The sequence below is a fragment of the Puma concolor genome, chromosome E1 (assembly GCF_028749965.1).
Source record: "Puma concolor isolate L17-30 chromosome E1, mPumCon1.1.hap2, whole genome shotgun sequence".
NCBI lineage: Eukaryota > Metazoa > Chordata > Mammalia > Carnivora > Felidae > Puma > Puma concolor.
This window is the reverse complement of record NC_141680.1, coordinates 16,304,485-16,326,272: the sequence shown is the minus strand read 5'-3', so window position 1 is coordinate 16,326,272 and position 21,788 is coordinate 16,304,485. Positions and strand designations below refer to the sequence as shown.

Here is a 21,788-nt window from a genome sequence, read left to right as displayed (position 1 = left end):
GCAGGTGGTGGTGCCAGGGTCTGACTCCTGTCTCAGTCCACCCATGCTCTTTGTGCCACACCTGTGGCTTTCAAATTCACGAGACACCATTTTACGTGGGACTCTCACTCTACAGAAGTATTTTATTAATACGTGTTACAAGTTCAAGTAACTTTCAAAGCAAATCAGAGAGAGAGCATTGAAACCACTGCAGTAAATAGAAAGCATTTTAAATCTCAGGTGATGGATGACACTTTATCAATCCCGGCATCCAACTTATTTCTTTTTTTTTTTTTTTTTAAATATTGTGTCACTCTTTTTTTTTTTTTTTTCAACGTTTATTTATTTTTGGGACAGAGAGAGACAGAGCATGAACGGGCGAGGGGCAGAGAGAGAGGGAGACACAGAATCAGAAACAAGCTCCAGGCTCTGAGCCATCAGCCCAGAGCCCGACGTGAGGCTTGAACCCACAGACCGCGAGATCGTGACCTGGCTGAAGTCGGACGCTCAACCGACTGCGCCACCCAGGCGCCCCCCAACTTATTTCTGTGCTTGGCTTTGGTTGCACAGAATACAGAAAGCTTGATTTAATCCAGCTTAGAATTTGCAGCTAACACAGTTCTGTTTTAACAGCCCTCCTTGCAATCCCCGACACCCTTCAGTTACACAGACGTGACAAGGACTCTTGATCCTGAGGTCTACGGGTACGTGAGCAGCCCTAACGGCACAGGTTAACACACAAAGGGTCTGTATCATCGTACGTTTGCACCCGAGACACATTTGAGGATGCATGTTGTACTGTTACAGTTTTGAATATTTAGGTATTTTTTAATATGTTTATTTATTTTTGAGAGAAAGAGAGAGCAGGTGAGCAGAGGAGAGGCAGAGAGAGAGAGGGAGAGAGGGAGAATCCCAAGCAGGCTCCGCACTGTCAGCTCAGAGCCCGACGCAGGGCTCGATCTCACAAACCATGAGCCGAAATCAAGAGTCAAGACACTTAATTTGACTGAGCCACCCAGGTGCCCCAAATGTTTAGTTTTTAGAATAGGTTTTAAATATGCACTCTTGTGGGGGCGCCTGGGTGGCTCAGTCAGTTGAGTGTCTGACTTCGGCTCAGGTCATGATCTCACAGCTCTGTGAGTTCAAGCCCCACATTGGTTTCTGTGCTGACAGCTCGGAGCCTGGAACCTGCCTTGGATTCTGTGTTTCCCTCTCTCTCTGCCCCTAACCCACTCACATTCTGTCTCTGTCTCTCTCAAAAATAAACAAGCATTGGGGCGCCTGGGTGGCGCAGTTGGTTAAGCGCCCGACTTCAGCCAGGTCACGATCTCGCGGTCCGTGAGTTCAAGCCCCGCGTCGGGCTCTGGGCTGATGGCTCGGAGCCTGGAGCCTGTTTCCGATTCTGTGTCTCCCTCTCTCTCTGCCCCTCCCCCGTTCATGCTCTGTCTCTCTCTGTCCCAAAAATAAATAAATGTTGAAAAAAAAATTAAAAAATAAATAAATAAATAAACAAGCATTAAAAAAGCAATTTTTTTTAAATGCACTCTTAGGCAGAAGTTAATATTGAACCTTTGTGGAGCTCCTTTGCCCACCAGAACATCTCTGAAGAAATCCAGGTTCGCCCAGAAATCAGTTTGGAAGCTGTTACCCTCATTAATAGCTGCCACGCATGACTTTTCTGACCTCAGGGTGGAGTGGGATGGGCTGGGGGGCAGCGTCACCTTTGTACAGGAGAGAGCACCGTTTCATTTGAAATTCACTACCCAGTCAGCAACACACCTGACCCATCACCCACATTCCATGTGGAGACCCCTGGAGGCCCTGCCACCTTTAGGAAGAACATCAGGGGCCCCTGGGTGGCTCAATCCATTGGGCGTCTGACTTCGGCTCAGGTCATGATCTCAGTTCGTGAGTTCGAGCCCCACATCGGGCTCTATGCTGACAGCTCGGAACCTGGAGCCTGCTTCGGATTCTGTGTCTCCCTCTCTCTCTGCCCTTCCCTGGCTCACACTCTATCTCTCTCTCTCTCCTTCAAAAATAAACAAAGGGAGGGAGGGAGGGGGGGAGGAAGGAAGGAAGGACATCAGAAGGCAAGGAGCCCCCAGTGCAAGGCAGCTGTGCTCTAAGAACAAAACCGTGCCAACTGGAAGGGACGGCGGAGGCTTGGGCACCATTTGAGGGGAAGCCCATCCTTCTTTCAAATCTCCCACGAGCCCCACAGGTTACACCTGTGTATTGGTGCTTCCCCAACCCCCTGGGACTTGAAACCTAGAAATGGTAACATTTGTGCTTCTGTCACCTCACGCTTGGGCAAATGGGGTGCTAAGGCCAGAGGTGATGGGCGCAGGGACTGTGGCTGCTTCATGGTGCCCCCACACACAGCCCCATTGCTGAGGGGATCGGTGTGGTCATTTGCTGTGTGTTAGTTAAAGCGGTGGCTTGGCTCTGGGGTTGGGAAGCTCCAAATCGGAGCGTCAGCATTAGGTAACATGTTTACTTGTTTTTGGAACGTTGGTCAAATTCTCTTTTGCAGATGGGAAATTGAGGCTCTGAGCGTTTCAGTCACTTGCTTTCTCCCCATTATGATCCCACCACCCTCCCAGCCCCCATGCTACTGCTGTTGTTTTTGTTATCATTTCAGATGAGAGGGACAGCCTCTGCCTGCATCCCCCACACGCGTTTCCTCGTAGAAGGTATCCAGTCAGCTACTTTCCAGAAATGTTTCTTGGAGGTCGCTGATGATCTTGCTAAACTTTCATTCTCTGTGCACTCTCCATTTATTTGATGAGTCCTCCCCACCCCTCCCCGGGAATTCTCCCGAAACCCCCGTGATGCCTTGCTTTCTTGTTCCAGTCCCTCTTGGTCTCCTTCACTGGCTCTTCTTGACCTGAGTGAGCCTTGACTATGGTCAGGCCCCAAGGTCTTCACTCCAGATTCCTTCAGGCAGTGTATTCATCACAGGTGCAAACACCTGCTGTGCCTTCGGAGGCTTCTCAGATTTTTAGCTGGTGTCCTTCCCCTCAGCCTACCTTCACGTCCCATCATTAGCTCCTGTGTAACCCCCAGGTAGGCTCAGCCGCCTTCCTGGAACCCCCCATGTCTCTGTGGCACCACCTCCCTTCCCTGGCTCCTGCATCACCAAGCCTTAGACTCAGTCGCACTTGACAACTCTCACTGTCAACCAATACGGTTACTTGATCCTTGATCTCTGAATTATTAATCAAGAGAAAATGCAACTTGCCCCAACAAGTCAAGACTGTGGGCCCCCGGAAGGCCTGGGAGGTGGGGTTTCAGCGTGGGGAAGCCCCTCTCCGTGGTCTCCCGACTGGGCCCAGGGACTTCCTCTTTGTTCCGAGGCTTTCTCAGAAGGAGCTGGTGTGAACCTCACTCCAGCCAGTCTCCTGTCTCCTAACTGGCAACACTGATGGTTCTGAGTGTTTCCTGGGCTGCTGCTTCCATTTTCTTTACCTTATAAAATGTTGCAACAGTAATACTCCTCTTTAAAGCATCATATCGGTATTGCTGTTAATAAGTTAAAACAGTGTGGCAAGATACAGGGGAGGCAGGGTTGGGTGGCTCAATCAGTTGAGCATCCAACTTCGGCTCCAGTCATGATCTCACGATCCATGAGTTCGAGGCCCGCGTCAGGCTCTGTGCTGACGGCTCAGAGCCTGGCGCCTGTTTCAGATTCTGTGTCTCCCCCGCTCTCTCTCTGCCTCTCCCCTGCTTGCTCTCTGTCTCTCTCAAAAATAAACATAAAAAAATTGAAAACAACAACAATGTGGCAAGATATCAAAAGTCCTGCTCTCCTTTTAGACTTTGTCTCTATACTGTGGGGGTGGGGGGAAGAGGGGCTTTTGCCAAAAAAAAAGTCAATAATAAGCAGCTTAACAACAGAATTTAAGACATCTTGTTCTTCAGCATATAGAGATCTATTGATTTAAGTGACTGCCTGGTATTTTATAGTTCAGATATATCATTGTTGATTTAGCTAGTCTCCCATCAATCTATAAACAGGTGGTTTGTATTCTTTGGCTGTTAGAAACACCTCATCAGTGAGGCTCTGTGTAAGTATCTTTGCTTACTTGTTCTCGTCTTTTTGTAGGATACTCTTCTAAAATTGTCCTGTTCCCCTTTAAAGGATGTGCACATTTAGAAGGTTGTTAGCTCTTTACCAAAACATCCTCCACAGAGATGGTTTTGTTGCACACTGTCCTCGATGGTGTGTGTGTGTGTGTGTGTGCCCACTTCTCCACATCACTTGCCCTGGATATTTTTTCCTGCTCCTTGATCTAAAGGATGTGGTTGCAGCTGTGCCCAAGGAGACCCAGGAAGCCCAAGTTCCCCTTTGGGTTTTGTTGCATAAAACCAAATGTGACCCAACTGGTGCCGTATCATGTTGCAAGAAAGCTTTCTTATTAAGCAAATGACCTGTGGCTTCCTTCACGGCCAGGGCTGCTGGAGGACATGCTTTGTTGGGTCCCTCATGACAGCAATGATTATCCTCTGTGCATGAGAGAGGTGATAGTTTGATGTTAAATTGGGCATCCTTCCTATTCCTCTGTACCTCTCCGGTTTCCCCACCACTCCGGGAGCAGGCAGGGTGTCCTGTGTGCATTGTCCTCAGGTGCGAATGGGGGAAAGGATAGAGATGGAATAGCTTAAATTCCTAGCTTCAGACCTATATAGACTTTCGTGATTTTGTAGTAGAGAGGAAAGTCTTGAGTGGTCTTTAAAGCCGTGGCTGGCAACGCAAGAGTGTTGGGATAGCATTTTGTTTTGTTTTTGTTTCTTATTCTCTTTTGCAAAGTATTTTTTTAAGTTTATTTATTTATTTTAAGAGAGAAAGTGCAAGTCAGGGAGGGACAGAGAGAGAGAGAGAATGAGAGAATCCCAAGTAGGCTCCACATTGTCAGTGTAGAGCCCGATGCAGAGCTCGAACCCACGAATGTGAGATAATAACCTAAGCCGGAGTCAGACACTTAACCGACTGAGCCACCCAGGTGCCCCTTGTTTCTTATTCTGAACATGTACCTTTAATTCTTTTTTAAGTAATCTCTGTGCCCAATGTGGGGCTCGAACTTGCTACCCTGAGATCAAGAGTCGCATGCTCTACCAACTGAGCCAGCCAGGTAGGTGCCCCTACCGTTAAATTTTAAGAGCCAGGGCGCCTGGGTGGCTTAGCTCGTTAAGCATCTGACTCTTGATTTTGACTTAGGTCAAGATCTCACAGTTCGTGGGACCAAGCCCTGGGTCAGGCTCTGTGCTGACAGCTTGGAGCCTGCCTGGCATTTTCTCTCTCTCTTCCTCTCTCTCTGCCCCTCCCCTGCTCACACTCGCCCTCTTGCTCTCTCTCTCTCTCTCTCTCTCTCTCTCTCTCTTTCTCTAAATAAATAAACATTAAAAAAATAAATTTTAAGAGCCAAAATTCTGGAGAACTTTGCTTACTATCCACGCCATCATCACAGGACAGTGGATTTTGACATAAGTATCTTTTTCCATTTTAAAGGAGGATTTTGACGGTCAGGAAAGGAAAAACTAGAGGGAATATGACTAGGCAGAGAGGCTGAAGGTCACTGAAAAGAAATCCAGAACCTCACCACTCTGGGCTGAGCCCTCTGGAGGTGGAAAAGACCCCCCATAAGTTTGAGGGAAGTCCTGATCCAGAAGCCATTACCCAGCTTCCAGTGATCAACCTAGGAGACCACAGACCCCATAGAGAAGCCCTGCGTTCAACAAGGCACCTGAAGGAAGAGAAACTGTGTGTGAGGGTATTATGTAGACAGACAGGCCTGACAGAGGTGCACCTCACAGAGTCCCTCACACTCCCATCATGGGGAGGTGACGGCTCCCAAGCCCCCTGAGTTCCCAGAAGTAGTGAAAGGGCCAGCTCATTGGAAGATACCTTAGGCTAGGGCAACTGTGATGCAGAACAGGTGGCCTATGGATAGGTAGCATTCCAGGGCCCAGCAAAACAAGCTATACTTTAGTGGAGGCCAGAGAGAGAGGAAGATGACCGTGGACCAGGCACTCATCTCAGCCACCCCATCCTTGCTGCCATGATGTTCTATAAGCCCCTCCAGATGCCACCCAGGCAAAAGAGAAAGACAAGAATATTAATTACCCAAAGCCACTAGTCATTTCCAGAAGATAAGAAACTACACTGAGTTAGCAAGACAGTTTTCCATTGAGAGAAAATGGGGGCATAGGAGCTAAACTGAGTCCAGTTAAAAAAATTAAAAGAGTATTAACCTTTCATCTTGCCAGTGTATATAGTCACAAAACAATCCCCATTACAAGTGAAGAAGAAAACTAACAGCTTGTGGCCGCGTACTTGACATGGCATTTCCAGCCGAGAGCATGTCTAGACTAAGCCAGCCACCCTAACCTTTGCTTCCCTTGATCACCTTCGCAGGATGCATGTCCAGGAGTGGAACTAATTGACTCCAGTAGGGATTGAACTTGGAGCCCTGGCCAGGTCTGCAGCGCTCAGTGTGCTCTCTACCCAGTGAGGTTAAGGCAGAAGAGAAAGATGACCGCCAAAGCTCTGCGACGAGGTCTCAAGATCTAGTCCAAGACTGTTAGGCAAACTCAAGGAAACGTGATTGGATTCCAACATGCCCTTTATCCCCAGTTTAGGCAGTTTATCCTGGGTGTGGCCACCAGAAAGCTCCCCAGGTTGACCACGAAGCAGGTAGCATTTGGTAGAGAGGATGCTTTAGGGTCTACTTCTCGGTAATCAACAAAGACCATCAGAGCTCCCAGCCTTCACCTGTTGTTCCTTCTGCCTTCTCCCCGCCCCTTCCTTGCCCGCCTGTTTCATACTTGGTGTGCTAAGATCAGCACACATGCTACTTCCTCCGGAAATCTTTGCCCAAGCTTCGCCTCCCTTCCTCCCCAGGCCGGGTGGAGCCCCCTCTGTGCTCCCACACTCTGCCTCTCACAGAGTAAGCCCTTGGTAGGTGCTGGTTGAATGAATGGGTCTTGTGGGAGAGCAGGCTTACTCAAATGAATCCCAAGTGGATTTTGGTAAGAGCCACCAGCCTTGGGAGTAGAAGTGAAATGCATTCTGGTGGAACAAGGCCAGGAGATTGCTGGTAAATAGTATTTCAATGAGGAGCCCAGAACCCAGATTTTTTTTTTAATGTTTTATTTATTTTTGAGACAGAGACAGAACATGAGCAGGGAAGGGGCAGAGAGAGAGAGGGAGACACAGAATCCGAAGCAGGCTCCGGGCTCCGAGCTGTCAGCACAGAGCCCGACGTGGGGCTCGAACCCACAAACCGTGAGATCATGACCTGAGCTGAAGTCAGACGCCCAACCGACTGAGCCACCCAGGCACCCCTGAACCCAGATTGTTTACTGTCCGTGTGGGATGGAAGGCCCGGCTGAGCTTGTGTTAACTGCTCTCTTGACTACAAGCGTATAGAAGGACAGGCAGGTATTGTGTCCTATGCAGAAGGCCTGTCTTGGGATGTGGAAGGTGATGGCGTCTGGCATTCTAGAAACTGCTGCTTCCAATACCACCCACTAACACCAGAAGGCCCTTTCTCTGATCCTTTACCTGGCGGCTCTGGCCTGAAAAGCCTGCCAGGCAGACAGACAGCCTTGATGTAAAGGAAGGTAGCTGATCTCCCTGGGATATCAGAGTCCAATTTTCAGTCTTCAAAAACAGGACGTGGAGATGGGATTTGGGTGATATTTGATGGTTGTCTGGTGAAGCAGAGGTCCCCAGCTGAGGCTAGAGTTGAGTATCTTCATCATCCCCAGGTCCAGACAACCTCTTTCCGTGCAGGACCCCGGAGCGTCTAAGAGAAGGGGCCAGAAGGACAGGGAGAGAGATTTGGAATTCAAAGGGGGGTTTTGGTTTTGTTTGTTTGTTTTACTATTTGCCTCTTGGCCTAGCCCTTCAGGGTTCAAGTTTGAGTCCTAGGGCAGGAAGCAGGCATAAAGGAAGCCACACTGCTCCAGGACCGCACTACAAATATAGCCTCCCCCCACCGCCCGTGTTGGCAGCAGCGGCCCTCAGGGCTCCGGGTAGCGCCTGGTAAGGGGCAGCGGTATGGCTGATGGTGGTCTCCGCAAGGGCAGCCTGCTGGGGGGCCGTGGTGGGACACTGTCACATGACTTAGCAGAACCAGAAGCAGGGGCGGTAGGGGCAGGAAAAGGGAAATTAATAGCAGGCATCCCATGTGTATGACCAGATTTATTTATGAGCACATGAGAGGCACCTTCAGAAGTTTCCAGAAATGCTTGTCCGTGCTTGGGGTCATCCTGCAAAAGTGCAAGGTCAAATTCCAGTTACCCCCCAGCGATACGGCCTGGGAAAACAGGAGACAACACTTTCTTCACGACCTCTCTTCCCTCATCAAGTCCTTCCCCCACCCCTGGCTAATTTTCAGTAAAGACTCAAAACTGAAAAACATTTCTTCAAAGGCACGTAAATGTCTTCAGCAAGTATCAAGAGATTCCAGTTGTACATAGCTGCAAACCACAGCCGCCTCCTGCCTGCGTGTATCCTGCTTTGAATTTGGGGGAGGAGAGGAAAGCACTTAGGGGCCCTGGCTCCCAGGAAGGACACCATGGGTCAGACCATCACTATGGAGCCAACTGGCTGCCTCCACGGGCTCCCACTCACCATCTCTTCCCACACAGCCGGGCAGGCCGGCGTCCCCGGGTGGTCCTGAAACACCATGGCGTCTCGAGGCTGCCTTTGGAGCGTGGCAGCGCGGACTGGCCATCTGTTGCCCAGGGACAGTGACAGCACACCCTTCTATCATGCCTTTCAGCCAAGGAGCCAAGGGGCTTAACTTCAATTGCTCAACTAAAGGCTCTTTTTCTGGGCTGCAAGTCCTGTCCAGTGTGAATAGGCAGAACGGAGCCAGGACTGCAAGTGTATTGACGCAGGTCCAAGGAGGCCATGTGCCCCAGCTCTCTGCAAAATCCCATCTGGGTTTTATTTTGCAGAGGCCACAGCCCTTTTCTGTGTAACTAGGGAGCATTTGGGAGCACAGCTCTCAGCTTACAAATCAGGAGCCCTCAAGGACGGAGTCGTATTTGGGGTCACAGGGCTCTCCCCCCAGGGGACACCAGCCTGACTCCATCCCAAGCTGCATGTAGTTTCTAGGTTAGTGTCGCCAGCTGTGCTGGACCAGGTGTCTTCCCACCTGACCAGGTGGTCTCCCAGTTGAAAGGTCACAAAAGGAGCTGAGCCGGGGGGTGGGGGTGGGGGGGGGTGCCTGGGTGGCTCAGGCGGTTAAGCATCCAATTCAGCTCAGGTCATGATCTCACAGTCCGTTAGTTTGAGCCCATGTCCGGCTCTGTGCTGACAGCTCAGAGCCTGGATTCTGCTTCAGATTCTGTGTGTGTGTCTCTCTCTGCCCCTCTCCTGCTCAAGCTCTGTCTCTGTCTCTCTCTCTCTCAAGAATAAACATTTAAAAAAACATAAAAAAAAAAAAAAAAAAAAAAAACAGAAGAAGAGGAACTGATCTGTTCCCTCAGGCCCACTTCAACCTGAAATTGCTAAGCCAGAACTTGGGTGTCCCTTGGCTCTATGTGGCTCACACCACCTTTGTGAGTGTCAGGGCTCAGGGTTATAAACCATCCTCACCAATGCCTGTGCACACACTCCTGTGAGTATATCTTTTTATTCAGTTCCTTTTTTTTTTTAATATGGCAGGTCCCTTTCAATGTTCTTTGAAAACTCTAATCTTAATCCCAAAATACTTATGGAAATAAAGTTTAATTAAAAAAAAAAGCATTTTGGTTGATACAGGTGCATGTGAAGGAAAGGGGGACCTGATTCAACACTAAGGCAAATCCGCTGCTCTGTGAATTCCAGAACTCCAGGGCCCAATGCGCTGGGACTGCAAGGTGGCACGGGGCACAGGCCAGCATGCTGGAGCCATCGCTGTTTTTAATCCTCTGGCTGGCTGGGTTTACTGAAGACAGGCTGTTCCAAAACAATAAACAGCAGCAGTTGTGGGGGTCCTGCCCTGTTCTTGTCTGATTCAACTCCATTCAGCCATCAGCTTAATTTAGTGCAGAAAAAGGGAAAATGCAGGACTGGCATCATTGTTAGGCATCTTTTTTTCCTCAGACCCTGCTGAGAAAGGCCCCAGGCCAGAAGCCAAGTCCTCTGAGGACACCGGTCTCTGTGAACCAGGCAGGGGGACATGGCCCAGGCACGCTCTGAAAAGACAGCTTTGAGAAGAGTCCACTCTTAAGCAGGCTCCATGGTCTTGTTTTGTTTCGTGTAGCTCCCCCCCTGATTTCTAGGTGTGCCCCAGCTATGCCTCAGAAGAAGGCCTCAAAGGTGGACCAGGAGGGGGCAAAGGTGGAATCCATCATCCCTCCCAAGGTTTGGTTAGAGATTTTTTTAAAGAAACATCCCATGGAAAGCAATCTGGAATAAGATGTAGGACAATGATGAGCCCAGGGAAGTGGGGATCTTCCAAAGGACCACAGTACATTTACAGCATGAACTCATTGCTCAGGGCTGAGGAAATACAACTGATTTCCAGTCTGAGCTACATGGCTCCCTTTGAGTTACAAAGGAAGTCCCCCTGCTCTCCCACCCAGAAGGACACGTGGTCAGGTTGAAGTTGGATAATTTCTGTTGTAAGAAAACCTCTGCTCATGTCCATCAGGAATGCCATGAGTCGATGGAGATGCCTGTGCAGGCAGAATGTTCCCCACCCTCTCCTTGGTCCCCATGTGGCTTCCAGTCAGCTCGGACTTACCTTGAAGCTCTTCAAGGACAGTCTAGCAAGAGTGTACAAACCTTGGGTCCTTCCTCTTTGTCTTTTGATTGGCTGGGAGCCAATGGAGGGTCAGAGTTTGGTGCAGCTTATTGGGAGAGGGTGCACCTGTTTCACGGGAGTCTGTCTGGGACCCTGGTCTCCAACTCTACTTCTCCATCAGTGTCCAGACCTGGAGCTGGATACCTCTTCAAGCCCCTCCAGTTTCTTGTGTGTGTCGATGCTGGGTTCCTCTGTGGGGAAGGAGGCCATGGTGGGCCAACAGCTTATGCTTTGGGAACTCCTTGGTAGTTGTCCTGGGTGAGGGCCAAGGATATCCTCTGGATTCAGAAAGCCCTGACTGAGCTCTACTTGAAGAGTTCCTGATATCCACTGTAGATTTGAGGAGCTGTTCTTGGGGATCAGACAAAACTTTGGCAGGATGGAGGTCAGTGTGTGGATGCTTCTTGGGTCCACTTTGATGGCCAAGAGGACTATGTGAAATCCTGGGCCAGCTGCTTGATGACCCTGGAGCCAAGGAGGAAGGGGTGCCTCAAAGGCATCACTCTGATCTGCCTGGCTCCCACAAAGCCAGGAGGTTCGGATCCCCTGGCTCACTTTGGCAGCTTTGATGTCTCTGTGGATCTTCTGTCAGAATGTGGATAATCCAAATGCTTCAGAATTTCCCTTAGAGGGTGGCAGTGCTAGGCTCCCGGGTTTTAGCAGGTGCAGGTGGAGACCCCTCCCAAGCTCCCTACAACAGACCACACTTTGATGGAGAGAGCTGGGGCACTGGCCTAACATGCCAACGTTCCACAGTCTCACACTCCACCTCTTCCTGGCCGATGACCTTGAAGGCCATCACCTCCTTGGAGCAACTGCCATCTTCCTGGACACCTTTCCTAACCTGACCAGGATTAGGGAAGAGTTCTTAGGATCTACCTGGGAATGCTGGGGGGTGAGTTCCCTCCAGGGCGCTGAGTCCTCCTACTGCCAACACCCCACGCTTGCCACAACCCCAAGAGGCATTGCCAACCCTTTTGGGATGCCCCACTTGAGGCAGGGCAGTCTGGGGTGTGCACATGGTGGGATCAACATAGCCACATACTTGGCCCATCTCACAAGGCCCATTGCTAACAGTCCATCGTTGAGCTAACACTGTGCTCCGTTGACTTTGTAATCTATTCCCACGGGCCCTAAATGAAAGAATGACCTCCCAGTACAGAGGCACCTGCCAGGTTTCTTTTCCAGTGACGAAACCTTGGGGACCATCCAAGACAAGGTGCCTTGTACCAGCTATGTGACTTGGACCGAGTCTAGCCCCTTTTCTGTTACCTGAAAATGATGAGGTAAGGAGGGTAGGAGGGCTGAAGTTTGCCAGCAGACCTCTAACATCTACTCACTTTAGATTCTGACTTTAACAGGTCCCAGGCAGGACAAGTATCCTTTGTTTTTGCCAGGATGCGGACTGGCTGCCATCGTGGGGCATGCACAGAGCTCGCCTCTCCTCCGGCCAGGACACACCTCCGCCCAGAGCTGGCACCTGCCAGCTAGGTCTAGGCACACCTCCTGCTTGAGGCCCTGAGCTAAACACCCATCAGAAACTCCCAGGGGAGGGGGGCTGGTGGGGGTGAGAGCTTCCAATACGTAACTGATAAATCACGGAGGTCTCTGTGAGCAAAACCACTAGATTTGAGAATAGCTACAGCTGACAGCTATTGAAACGAGTTCCCACTCAGGGCCTCTCTGTCAAGCCAAAGGAGGGAGCAATCCCCCAATCTGGTTTTTAGAAAGGAACTGCCATGAATGAGAAGCTGTGGCCCCCACCGGAGAGCCCCCAGCCCCCCGGACAGCCCGTGGGCAGCCTGCTGAGCTTGTCCAAGTCCTTCAAGGTTCCGGTTCGCGCCCACTGCAGAATTTCCCTGTCTGGTGTGGCCACAGCCTGTTCAGCAGAGCAGCCAGGCCAGGGGGTGGGGTCTCCCCACCCCCGAATCTCCTGAGGATACTCGGAGTAGGTCCTCTTTCCCTCCGGGGCAGAAATGAGAGCCAGAGACACACTGAGAGCCCGCCCTGCTGAGCCAAGAGGCGGCTGGAGCCATACGAAGAGCATTAACTATTAATAATTTCCAGTTGTTTGCTCGCCGGGTTCGGCCGGCTCCCCAGGCCTCTCTACAGGCCGGGACTCAACTCTGGCTCCCCCGACCGCCAGGACTAGCGCCCGCCGGGCTCTGCGGGGCCAAGGCCAGGGAACAAGGCGCCATCGGGAGCCTGGGGCGAGCAGGCTCCAGCACCTGTAGCGGGGCGCGGGGCCGGTCGGGGCCGGGGCGCCTTTCCTCCCGCTGCGAGGCCCGCCCGGCGCTGCCGGCACGCCCGGATCGGCAGCTGCGGGCGGGCCGGGCTGCGGTGCGGAGCGCCGCGCGGGCGACGCAAGGCGGGAGCGCAGCGGCCCCTGGCGCCGAGGCTCGCAGCTGGGCCAGTGCGGGTCGGGCCCCGCGCGCCGGGCGGGGCGGGGCGGGGCGGGGCGGAGGGCGGGGCCCGGAGCGCGGCTGCCGGCGAGACCCGGACGGCGCACGGGCAGCCGGCAGGGAGGGCGGCCGGGCGGGCAGCGGCCCCGGCCCGGGTGTGAGCTCCTCGCGCCCCTCGCTCGCCCGCGACCCCCGGCCCCGGCGCGCTCACAGCCATGGTGGGCCGGCTGAGCCTGCAGGATGTGCCCGAGCTCGTGGACACGAAGAAGAAGGGCGACGGCGTCCTGGACAGTCCGGACTCGGGGCTGCCCCCCAGCCCCAGCCCCAGCCACTGGGGGCTCGCGGCGGCCGGGGGCGGTGGCAGCGGCGGGGAGCGCGCGCCGGCACCCGGGACGCTGGAGCCCGACGCGGTGGCGACCCCAGCAGCCCCGGTGAGTGGCTCCGCTCCGGCCCCTTCCCTCCCCATCCCACCCGCAGCCGGTTCCCGAGGGGCCATCGGCCAGCCCCGCCGGCCCGCTCGGGGCGCGCTGTCGGCGCCGCCACCCGCCCGTCGGGACGGCGTGGCCATCGCCGGGAGTCCGGGGCGGGAGCGCGGCGAGAGCCTGGCCAGCTGGAGCCGGTGGCTGGAAAATTGTCATCGCCTGGGAGGCGCGGGAGCCCCGGGAGAGGCGCGCCGCCGCCTCCTCTCTTCGGGGTGGCGGCCCCCGGGACTGCGAGTCTACAACTCGGCCACATTCCCGCCCGGGTCCGGCCGGAGAGGGGCCCGGGACACGGAGAAGGAACCCCAGCCTCCTCCGTACTGCGGGCCTGGCACCTCCGCCACCCGCCCCCACCCGGCTTTGCCCCTACCGGGGGGCGCCTCCCGAGGGCCTGGCTCCTCCTGGCTGGTCTTGGGGGAGAAGGGTGTGCTTCAGCTCCCTGATTCAAGGAGCAAGGGAGCGGGCAGCCTTTGGGGACCATGTCAGTGGCGTGGAAGACAGCCTTTGAGAAAAGTTACCCCATGAGCTTCTGGCCTCCTGGTGTCCCCTCCCCCACCTTGTCCTGTCACCTAACCCCTGTCTGACTCTAGATGGGTGGGAGGAAACTTTCAAAAAGGAGTTCTTTTCTTTTATTTCAAGATTTGTATTTACAGAAAAAACACCTAGACTTTTTTGCCTCAGGAATCAGTCAGGTGGTGTTTATTGCCTTTCCCTAGAGCTCATGGGAAGCCACATCCTGCCTAGAGCCAAGGCCCAAAGTGGGGCTCTCAGCCCCCCTCCCTTCCCCTTGGGGATGGGTATTTACAGCCTCTCCCGAGTGGTGGTGGGGGGGGGTGGAGTTGTCAGTGGCTCCTGCTGTTCCTTAAAGACCTATGCACTTTCATGGACGTGGAATTCTTGCCCCACTGACCCTGTCTCAGAGACCTCCGTGTACTCTCTCATTTCCGTTGGAAGGCACAGAACCCTTGCTGTCTGGCACACCCCTGACCTTAGGCAGATACATGCATTGGTGCCTCCGATGCTGCTCCCTCTACCTGGCATGTTTTTTCCCTCCGAGCCCATCCCCTCCAACCTCCCCCAACACCCAGCTGCCTTTTTGACCTATCAGAGCACTGCTGGCCCTTCAAGCTCAACTTGTCACCTCCTCTGGGAAGCCTTCCTCGATGCTTCCCTGAGCCAGGCCAAATCAGTGGCGTGGTCCCCGTTCCCTGGCGGCACCTTGTTCAAGCGTCTGTTGGAACTCCTGCTGCGTGCACCGTCCCCAGCCTGGACCTGGGCCAAGGGGTGTGCTCAGGGAGTGTCTGTTGAGTGGGCAGGGTGAGGCAGCTGAGAAGGCAAGGCAGGGGCAAGAGAACTGAGTGCTTGTGTGGATTCCTGGCTGCAGTGTGAGTGTTAAGAGTTGAACACCTCCACTCCTTGTCATCCTGCGTCCTGCCACCCTCAGCACTGCCTGAAGGCGCTCCCTGGGTTGAGGAGAGCTGGGGACAGAGTAGGCCTCCCTGCCATCACTTGGGGGCTGTTTCCGCAGCTCTGCAGCAGCCAGTGCCCACACCTTCCCCTGCCCCTCCCCCCCCCCCCTGCCGGCCACAGACCTTAGTTCCCAACCACAGCCCCTCCCCCAGCCAAGGCTTCTTAAGCTCTCCACCCGAGTTCAGGAGCTGGACCCTTTGCCCCTCCCTCACCTACCATGGTCCCCTTTGACTTTGGTGTTTCTACCCTACACCCTCACTTGACACTCTGCCTGGGTAACATGATAACAGTCTTAGAGCCTACCTTCTAAAAATGTCTGCTTCCTTCTCTATCCTGGAAGATGTGGGGGCCGGGCCGCCACCTCCACATCCTGGCCGGAGTGTGGCTCCTACTCTCAAATTAGGCAGAGAAAATGACAGATCGCTTGTAAACCCAGGACTCCAAAAGGCTGCTTCCCGTGAACACTTAACACAGAAGCCCAATTCCAGTCAAATCGGGTGAAAAGTAGCCCCCGTGTCTAGGACGGGACTGTCCCCCTTACTCAGGCTACTTGATGAATCGAAGTTCGGGGCTTGGTGCAGGCTAGAAGCCCGTTAACCTCCAGGAATGCCGTGCTCTGGTTTCTGAATGGTGGAAGGTGGGGTCGAGACCTTTGGGGTGTTCATCTTACCAGTGAGTTTATGGATCTCTGCATCTTCGTTGGGTGTAAATCTAGCAGTCCCAGAGGCAGAGAAGGCGGCGGGGAAGTTGGAATCTTCCAGTGTGAAAAAATTCCTGGTAGAGTTTAGTTTTGTTTTGGCCTTTTCTGAAGTATTGCTGAGACAATGACAGCGTTGGGGTACACGTAATTGAGGGTTCTGGTTAGTGAGGCCCCAGTTCATCGAGGTTTTCTCATCGCCTTGCCGTGCGATGACGCAGCAGCCCCAGGGTCTGACCAAGGTTGTGACACTGAGCTCCTCAGCCTTTCACAAAACCTCAGTGATGGAAACGGGCATCCCCTTGGTGTGCAGATAAAGTGACAGGGCATGGGATGTGACCCAGATCTCCAGGCTCCCCATGCAGAGCTCTTCCCGTGCTGTGGGGCAGCCCTTCTCCGGCATTGTTACCAGGAGGAGGACACAGATCACAGTCGGGTCCATCAGCAGGAAGCTCAGAGCCAGGACCTTTGTGGGGGATGAGTCAGACTGGCCTGTGGTCTAACTGCCTTCTCCATCCTCACAGAATCCAGCATCTCTCCCCAGTCCCCTGGCCTTCGCCTGCTCGCCAAGGCTCTGCCCCCTGTCCTTTGGCGAAGGAGTGGAGTTTGACCCCTTACCACCGACAGAAGTAAGGTAAATATAGCAGGCCCTGGTCTGATTGGATTTTGTCACTTTCATGTTTTGGTCCAGAAAGTAATGCTTGTTATTTTAAAAAAAAAAAAAAAATGAGTTAACCACAAAAGTGTGCCAAAGACTTTTCATAGTTTATTGGGTACCATTTCGGATTTCTTTGTGTATTCTCACCAATTAAATACATAGACACAGCTCTTAAAATAAAAACAAGATCGTGTTATACATAAAGTCCGCCCCTTGTTTTTTGCACTTTGTGTATCATGACCATCAGATATTTACAATTTTGTAATAAAATAATTCCTCTTTCAGAAGCTGCCCCCCCCCCCATTCCCCACCCCTGCCTCAAGGTGCAATAACCTTGTCTCCAATTACAATTTCACTTGCAATCTGAAAGTACCATTCTTCCTTTGGGAATTTATCTCATCCAGGATTACCTGGGGGCAGAGATTCACTGAGAGCCTCTGTTAAAGATCTGTCTTTTCAGAGAAAGGAATTTTACTTTTGGTAGCTGGTGGGTTTTTTGCTGGAGTCTCAGTTCCCTTAATACAAAGGGCCCTTTTATGGGAAACAAAGGCCTCACCAGTTTGGAGGTGAGCGGTTCAGTCCTTTATTCCTGGGGAGCTTGTATTTTGAACAAAATGAGGACATGACTTCATGACATTAGCTTCCACCAGCCTCTAACCTACTTGCCTAAGGAGAATACGTGTTTTCATCCTCTCCATTGAAAAGAATGCTAATTCTTACCCCCTGACCGGTGGGTAGGGGGCACTGGTGTGGGTAATGCTGTGTGATGCTCATTCTTATTTCAAGATCTATGAAGCTGCCATAATTACTCAGTAAAATGAACTAATGCTTTGCTTACATTTAAGAAAAAAAAAAAGAAAAGAAAAGAAAAAAGGTAGGTTCCAAGTTACCAAAGAAGGACTTAAAAAAAAAAAAAGTAGAATATGGATGTTAATTTATTTTATTGAAATCAAGACTGTAATTGGCTTTGATTGATAAGGTCAGATATCGGAGTCTCTGGTTTGAGGGGGTCTCCAAACCGAAGGCCAAGTTTGGACCAAGTACAAGTACTTGGTATCACTGAACTTTCAGAACCAGCATTCAGGATTCCTGGGTTCCGTCATCCTCTCATTAAAGAACTGGTGGTGGGCGTGCCTGGCTGGCTCAGTCGGTAGAGCATGTGACTCTTGATCTCAGGGATGTGAGTTCAAGCCCCTCGCTGGGCATAAAGCTTACATTAAAAAAAAGGAAGGAAGGAATAAAGCAAGCAAGCAAGCTGATGGTGACTTCAGGGGACAGAGAATACAAACCATTCACCCCTAGTAAAGGTAGAATCCACCTTGTTATACCAACAACAGCACTTGCTGCGTGTTAATACTCTGCTCCGTTCTTTTTGGGCACCTTTTGCAGAAAGAGGAACCAAGGCTTGGGGAAGTAAGGTGACCAAGCTCTCCTAGCTTAAATTCACCAAAACTCTTGGACTCCAGGGGCTGCGGCCCGCAAAGGGAAATAGTGCGTGCAGGGTAAACTTTGGGATCTTGCACACGTGCATGTAAACCCCAGCCCCACTACTCACTCCCACTGTGACCTTGACCTCTGCACCTCCGTTTTCTCTCCCAGGGTAGTTGGTTCAGTTAAATTAGATCCTGGAAGTGAAGTGCTTAGAACTGTACCACACAGTAAGTGCTTCAGTTCCTTGCTGCTTCTGACCAGAGTAGCCACATCTCAAGGTTTGCACCACACGAGAGGATCAAGGTCACGGTAGGGACCCCTGAGCCCCAAGCTCAAGGGGAACGGCTTCGTGCTGCCTTATATCTCCCTCCCAGGTACACTTCCTCGGTCAAGTACGACTCAGAGAGGCACTTCATTGACGATGTCCACCTGCCCCTGGGCCTGGCAGTGACCTCCTGCAGCCAGACAGTCACCTGCATCCCCAACTGCACGTGGCGCAACTATAAGGCCGAGGTGCGCTTCGAACCCCGCCACAAGCCCACCCGCTTCCTCAGCACCACCATCGTCTACCCCAAGTACCCCAAGACCGTCTACACCACCACTCTGGATTACAACTGCCGCAAGACACTGAGGAGATTCCTGTCCAGCGTGGAGCTCGAAGCCACAGAGCTCCTGGGCAGTGATTGCCTCTCGGACGAGTGCTGACTCAAGGCTGGGTGGGGTTGGACCAGCTCCTCCCTTGCCCTCGAGTGTGGCTCGTGGCTCGTGCCCCAGAGGAGTCTGACCTAGAGACACCTCTAAGCCCAGCCCGGGGAAGGAAGAAAATGTCACGGCATCGTATTAGAACCATTGAGAGAATTTGGTTCATATTAATGGTCAAATTGTTTTCAAAAGGAGTATATTGTTAGTTTGCTGCTGCCTGGTTTCCCCAAAGTCTCCATCTGATGAGAAAACAGGAAGCCAACTGAAGCAAAAGGAAAACGGCCCCAGTTTGAAATAGGGAGGGAGGAGCGAGCTCTTCTTCTATTGGTCAGCTGGCCTGAGGAAGACCCTGGAGAAAGTCTCTGGGACGGAAAAAGTGAGTTTGGAGACATTTCAGCCTGAGGTGTCTTCCCTGAAAGCGGTGCTAATTCAGTGAGCTGTGACATCCATATGGGTTCAATCTGTGGAGAGCCGAGCTTCATGCCATATTTTTTTTCCATTTCCATTTGTATTTCCTGTTCACCAAAACTCTCGGAATTCTCGAAATCTTTTTCATGATATCAAAAAACCCCAAACCACAATATAAGTTGCCAAGAAAGAAAGAAAGAAAGAAAGAAAGAAAGAAAGAAAGAAAGAAAGAAAGAAAGAAAGTTTCACCCTGTTCTCACCTCTTCAGGACAGTCAGGTCAAACTGGCCAATTTGAGAGCAACGGCTTTGTTCTTATTCCTTCCACCCATTAGTTCCAAGCTTGGGCTCTGGCAAAGCGCCTTGAACCCTTGGCATCTGGTAATGTGTCCTCAGGCTTGTGTAACTCTCCTGATATGTATTTTGGGGTTTCCAAATACTTTCCTATTTTTTCATAAGGCAAAACATAGCAGAGGGCCCTTTTGAGAGAAACAGCATTTTTAAAGAATGCTTAGGGAAACTACTTTTGGGGATTCCACGAGGGAGTTTTGCTCACGGTGGGAATGGACGGCCACACCTAGGACTTACCGCTGTCTGGGAGGGGACAGAGGTAGATGTTTCTGGTAATCTGTTTCATCAGGATGGTTGTCCTCTCTCCAGGGATCCTGGGTCAACTGCTTTTCAGACTTTGACTGACGGCGTCCACACTGCAGAGAATTCCACCAGTGCCTTAGGTCTAAGCCCAAAAGCAAGAAATCACTCCAACCCCCTCCGGGTGAAGGAAGGGTGACTTCAGGATAGGGGTTAATGTCACAAGTCAAACTCCAAAACCCGGGCACTGTCGCGATGGTACATATTTCTCGAAAGTGCTTATTTTAGTGTAAGTGACAATCAGGGCATTAGGTGCGGACGGAAGACACTTCGTGAATTCGGCTGAACTGGCCTCAGAAGCAGAAATGGCCGATGGGCCGGAGGGTGCGGTGGGCCAGGCTGTCTCTGGCTTTGGCTCCCTGCCCACCCTGCCTCCTCCGTGCCCCAGCGTGTACTTCTTCCTGCCTCTCCCTGAGGTTTTTGACTGAAGAAGGTGGCAGATGGCTTTTGATCTTCCACTATTGGAAAGAACATTCCACGGATATTTCCTTTGAATACAACCACGTTCTCTCATGTGCTCGAGGGTTATAGGGTATCGTAAATCCGGATTCCCGCTGTATCTTTGGGTTTCTGTGGATGGTTTCTGTGTGTCCTGAGAGCGAAATTGACAACTCTGTAAGTACCCTGGAGCCACAGCAGGGACCTTTGTTCTGAGGAGAGCAGGTGTGCTGATAATCACTCTCCTTTAACGTTATCGGAAGCCCCTCGAGACAATCTGTCCGGTGTCCTCTTCAGCTTTAACAATGTTTAGTCTGTCGTGCCCCTGTTGGGACGCATCTCTCGGTGGAACCCGTGGTGGGGTCCATGGTCCTGAGTGTGCCGTAGCGAAGTTGAGCCGGAACCCGTAAAGGGGCCCCCTGGGATTCCACACCCCGCTCCGTCATGCAGAGTAACAAGTACTGTCTGCTTCTGGAAAATTACCTGGCATTTCTTGACAAACACGAATTTTCCTCTCTGATTTCATAATCTTATCATTGAAGACAAGTGGTAAATGTAATTTTTAAGTTATGTTAAGAGAATTCCCAAGGCTTTGCTCTGGCCCAGTGGGGACACTTGAATGAACTCAGAACAGTACTGTGGACAGCATGGCAGGAGAGACATGTGGGAGAACATAGCCTTTGAACACAGCCGCGCTTTGAGATGTCCATACGAGACTTGTTTGTTTTGGGGGTTGGGTTAAGTTCGGGAAAATCATTCTAGGTGTGGAGAGAATCTGAAATGTATCAGTAAAGTAAGTAGAAGGGATCGATTGTGAATGTGTAATACAAATGGAAAAGCAGGTTTTAAGTTATTCACTAGGGAACCAACTGTAGATCTTTCTCACCTTCTCTTTTTCTTCATACCTGCTTTCTGCAAGTTGCAAGAAAGGAAGCATATGAAGATGTGATGGGACACTTTGGTGAATAAATGACGTTGACCTTTGGTGGATTTGTGTTAGTTTACAAGGTGGAAGCAATGATTTCTAAAACTTGCTCATTAAAACCAAACATTCCTAAGCATATCTGAGAGATACAGTTTACTTATTAAGTAAAAAGTCTTTGGGGCACCTGGCTCGCTCAGTAGGAAGAGCACGCGACTCTTGATCTCAGGGTCGTGAATTTGAGCCCCACGTTGGGCGTGGAGCCTACTAAAAAAAAAAAAAAAAAAAAAGTCTTTTTTCTCAGTCTCTTAACTTATAGCTTTCATGTAATAAAGCGGATTTGTATTTTCGGACAAAAGTTGTTTTCTTTTCAAATTCAGACCTGTTAAAAAGAACGATTACCTTTTCATTCAACTCTTTTCCTGTTTCTAACCTTAGGAGATCCAGAAGAGCATTTGACAAAAACTACTTTTTCAATTTATCTTGACATCTGTCCCATTCCATTTTGCTTTGTGACTTCTTCATTTAACAATAAATTATCTTTAAAGAAACAAAACTGAGAGATGCCTCTCTTTTTTTAAAGTAAAATTGTAATGTTTTGGTGAAGAAACGTGAGAAGAACAGCTCCTCAACTTGAGAAATTTTAAGACGTGATTGTGCTTTAATCATATCACATTTCTGTCGGAAGTATGCATTCCCCTAGGCGTACAAGAAGATTTCACAGGGACCCCTCGGCACACGCAGTTTTAAA

The 21,788-nt window shown here is 51.3% G+C and overlaps 1 protein-coding gene and 1 pseudogene across 1 annotated transcript; both read left to right on the top strand.

Annotated features, from left to right (window-relative positions):
- Window positions 1-13,270: 13,270 nt before the first annotated feature.
- RFLNB (refilin B) lies at window positions 13,271-21,593 on the top strand. The gene is made up of 3 exons (XM_025918552.2): window positions 13,271-13,614; window positions 16,354-16,463; window positions 18,293-21,593. The coding sequence occupies exons 1-3, from the start codon at window positions 13,399-13,401 to the stop codon at window positions 18,621-18,623; spliced, it is 657 nt and encodes a 218-aa protein (XP_025774337.2). The 5' UTR covers window positions 13,271-13,398; the 3' UTR covers window positions 18,624-21,593.
- On the top strand, window positions 16,756-18,091 carry LOC147574144 (uncharacterized; annotated as a pseudogene).
- Window positions 21,594-21,788: the final 195 nt, after the last annotated feature.

Bases quoted from the DNA above. Each gene is read 5' to 3' on its own strand.
- RFLNB (XM_025918552.2), top strand. From the start codon at position 13,399: ATGGTGGGCCGGCTGAGCCTGCAGGATGTGCCCGAGCTCGTGGACACG. The intron at 13,615-16,353 runs GTGAGTGGCTCC...CCATCCTCACAG, and splicing joins TGGCGACCCCAGCAGCCCCG to AATCCAGCATCTCTCCCCAG. The intron at 16,464-18,292 runs GTAAATATAGCA...TCTCCCTCCCAG, and splicing joins TTACCACCGACAGAAGTAAG to GTACACTTCCTCGGTCAAGT.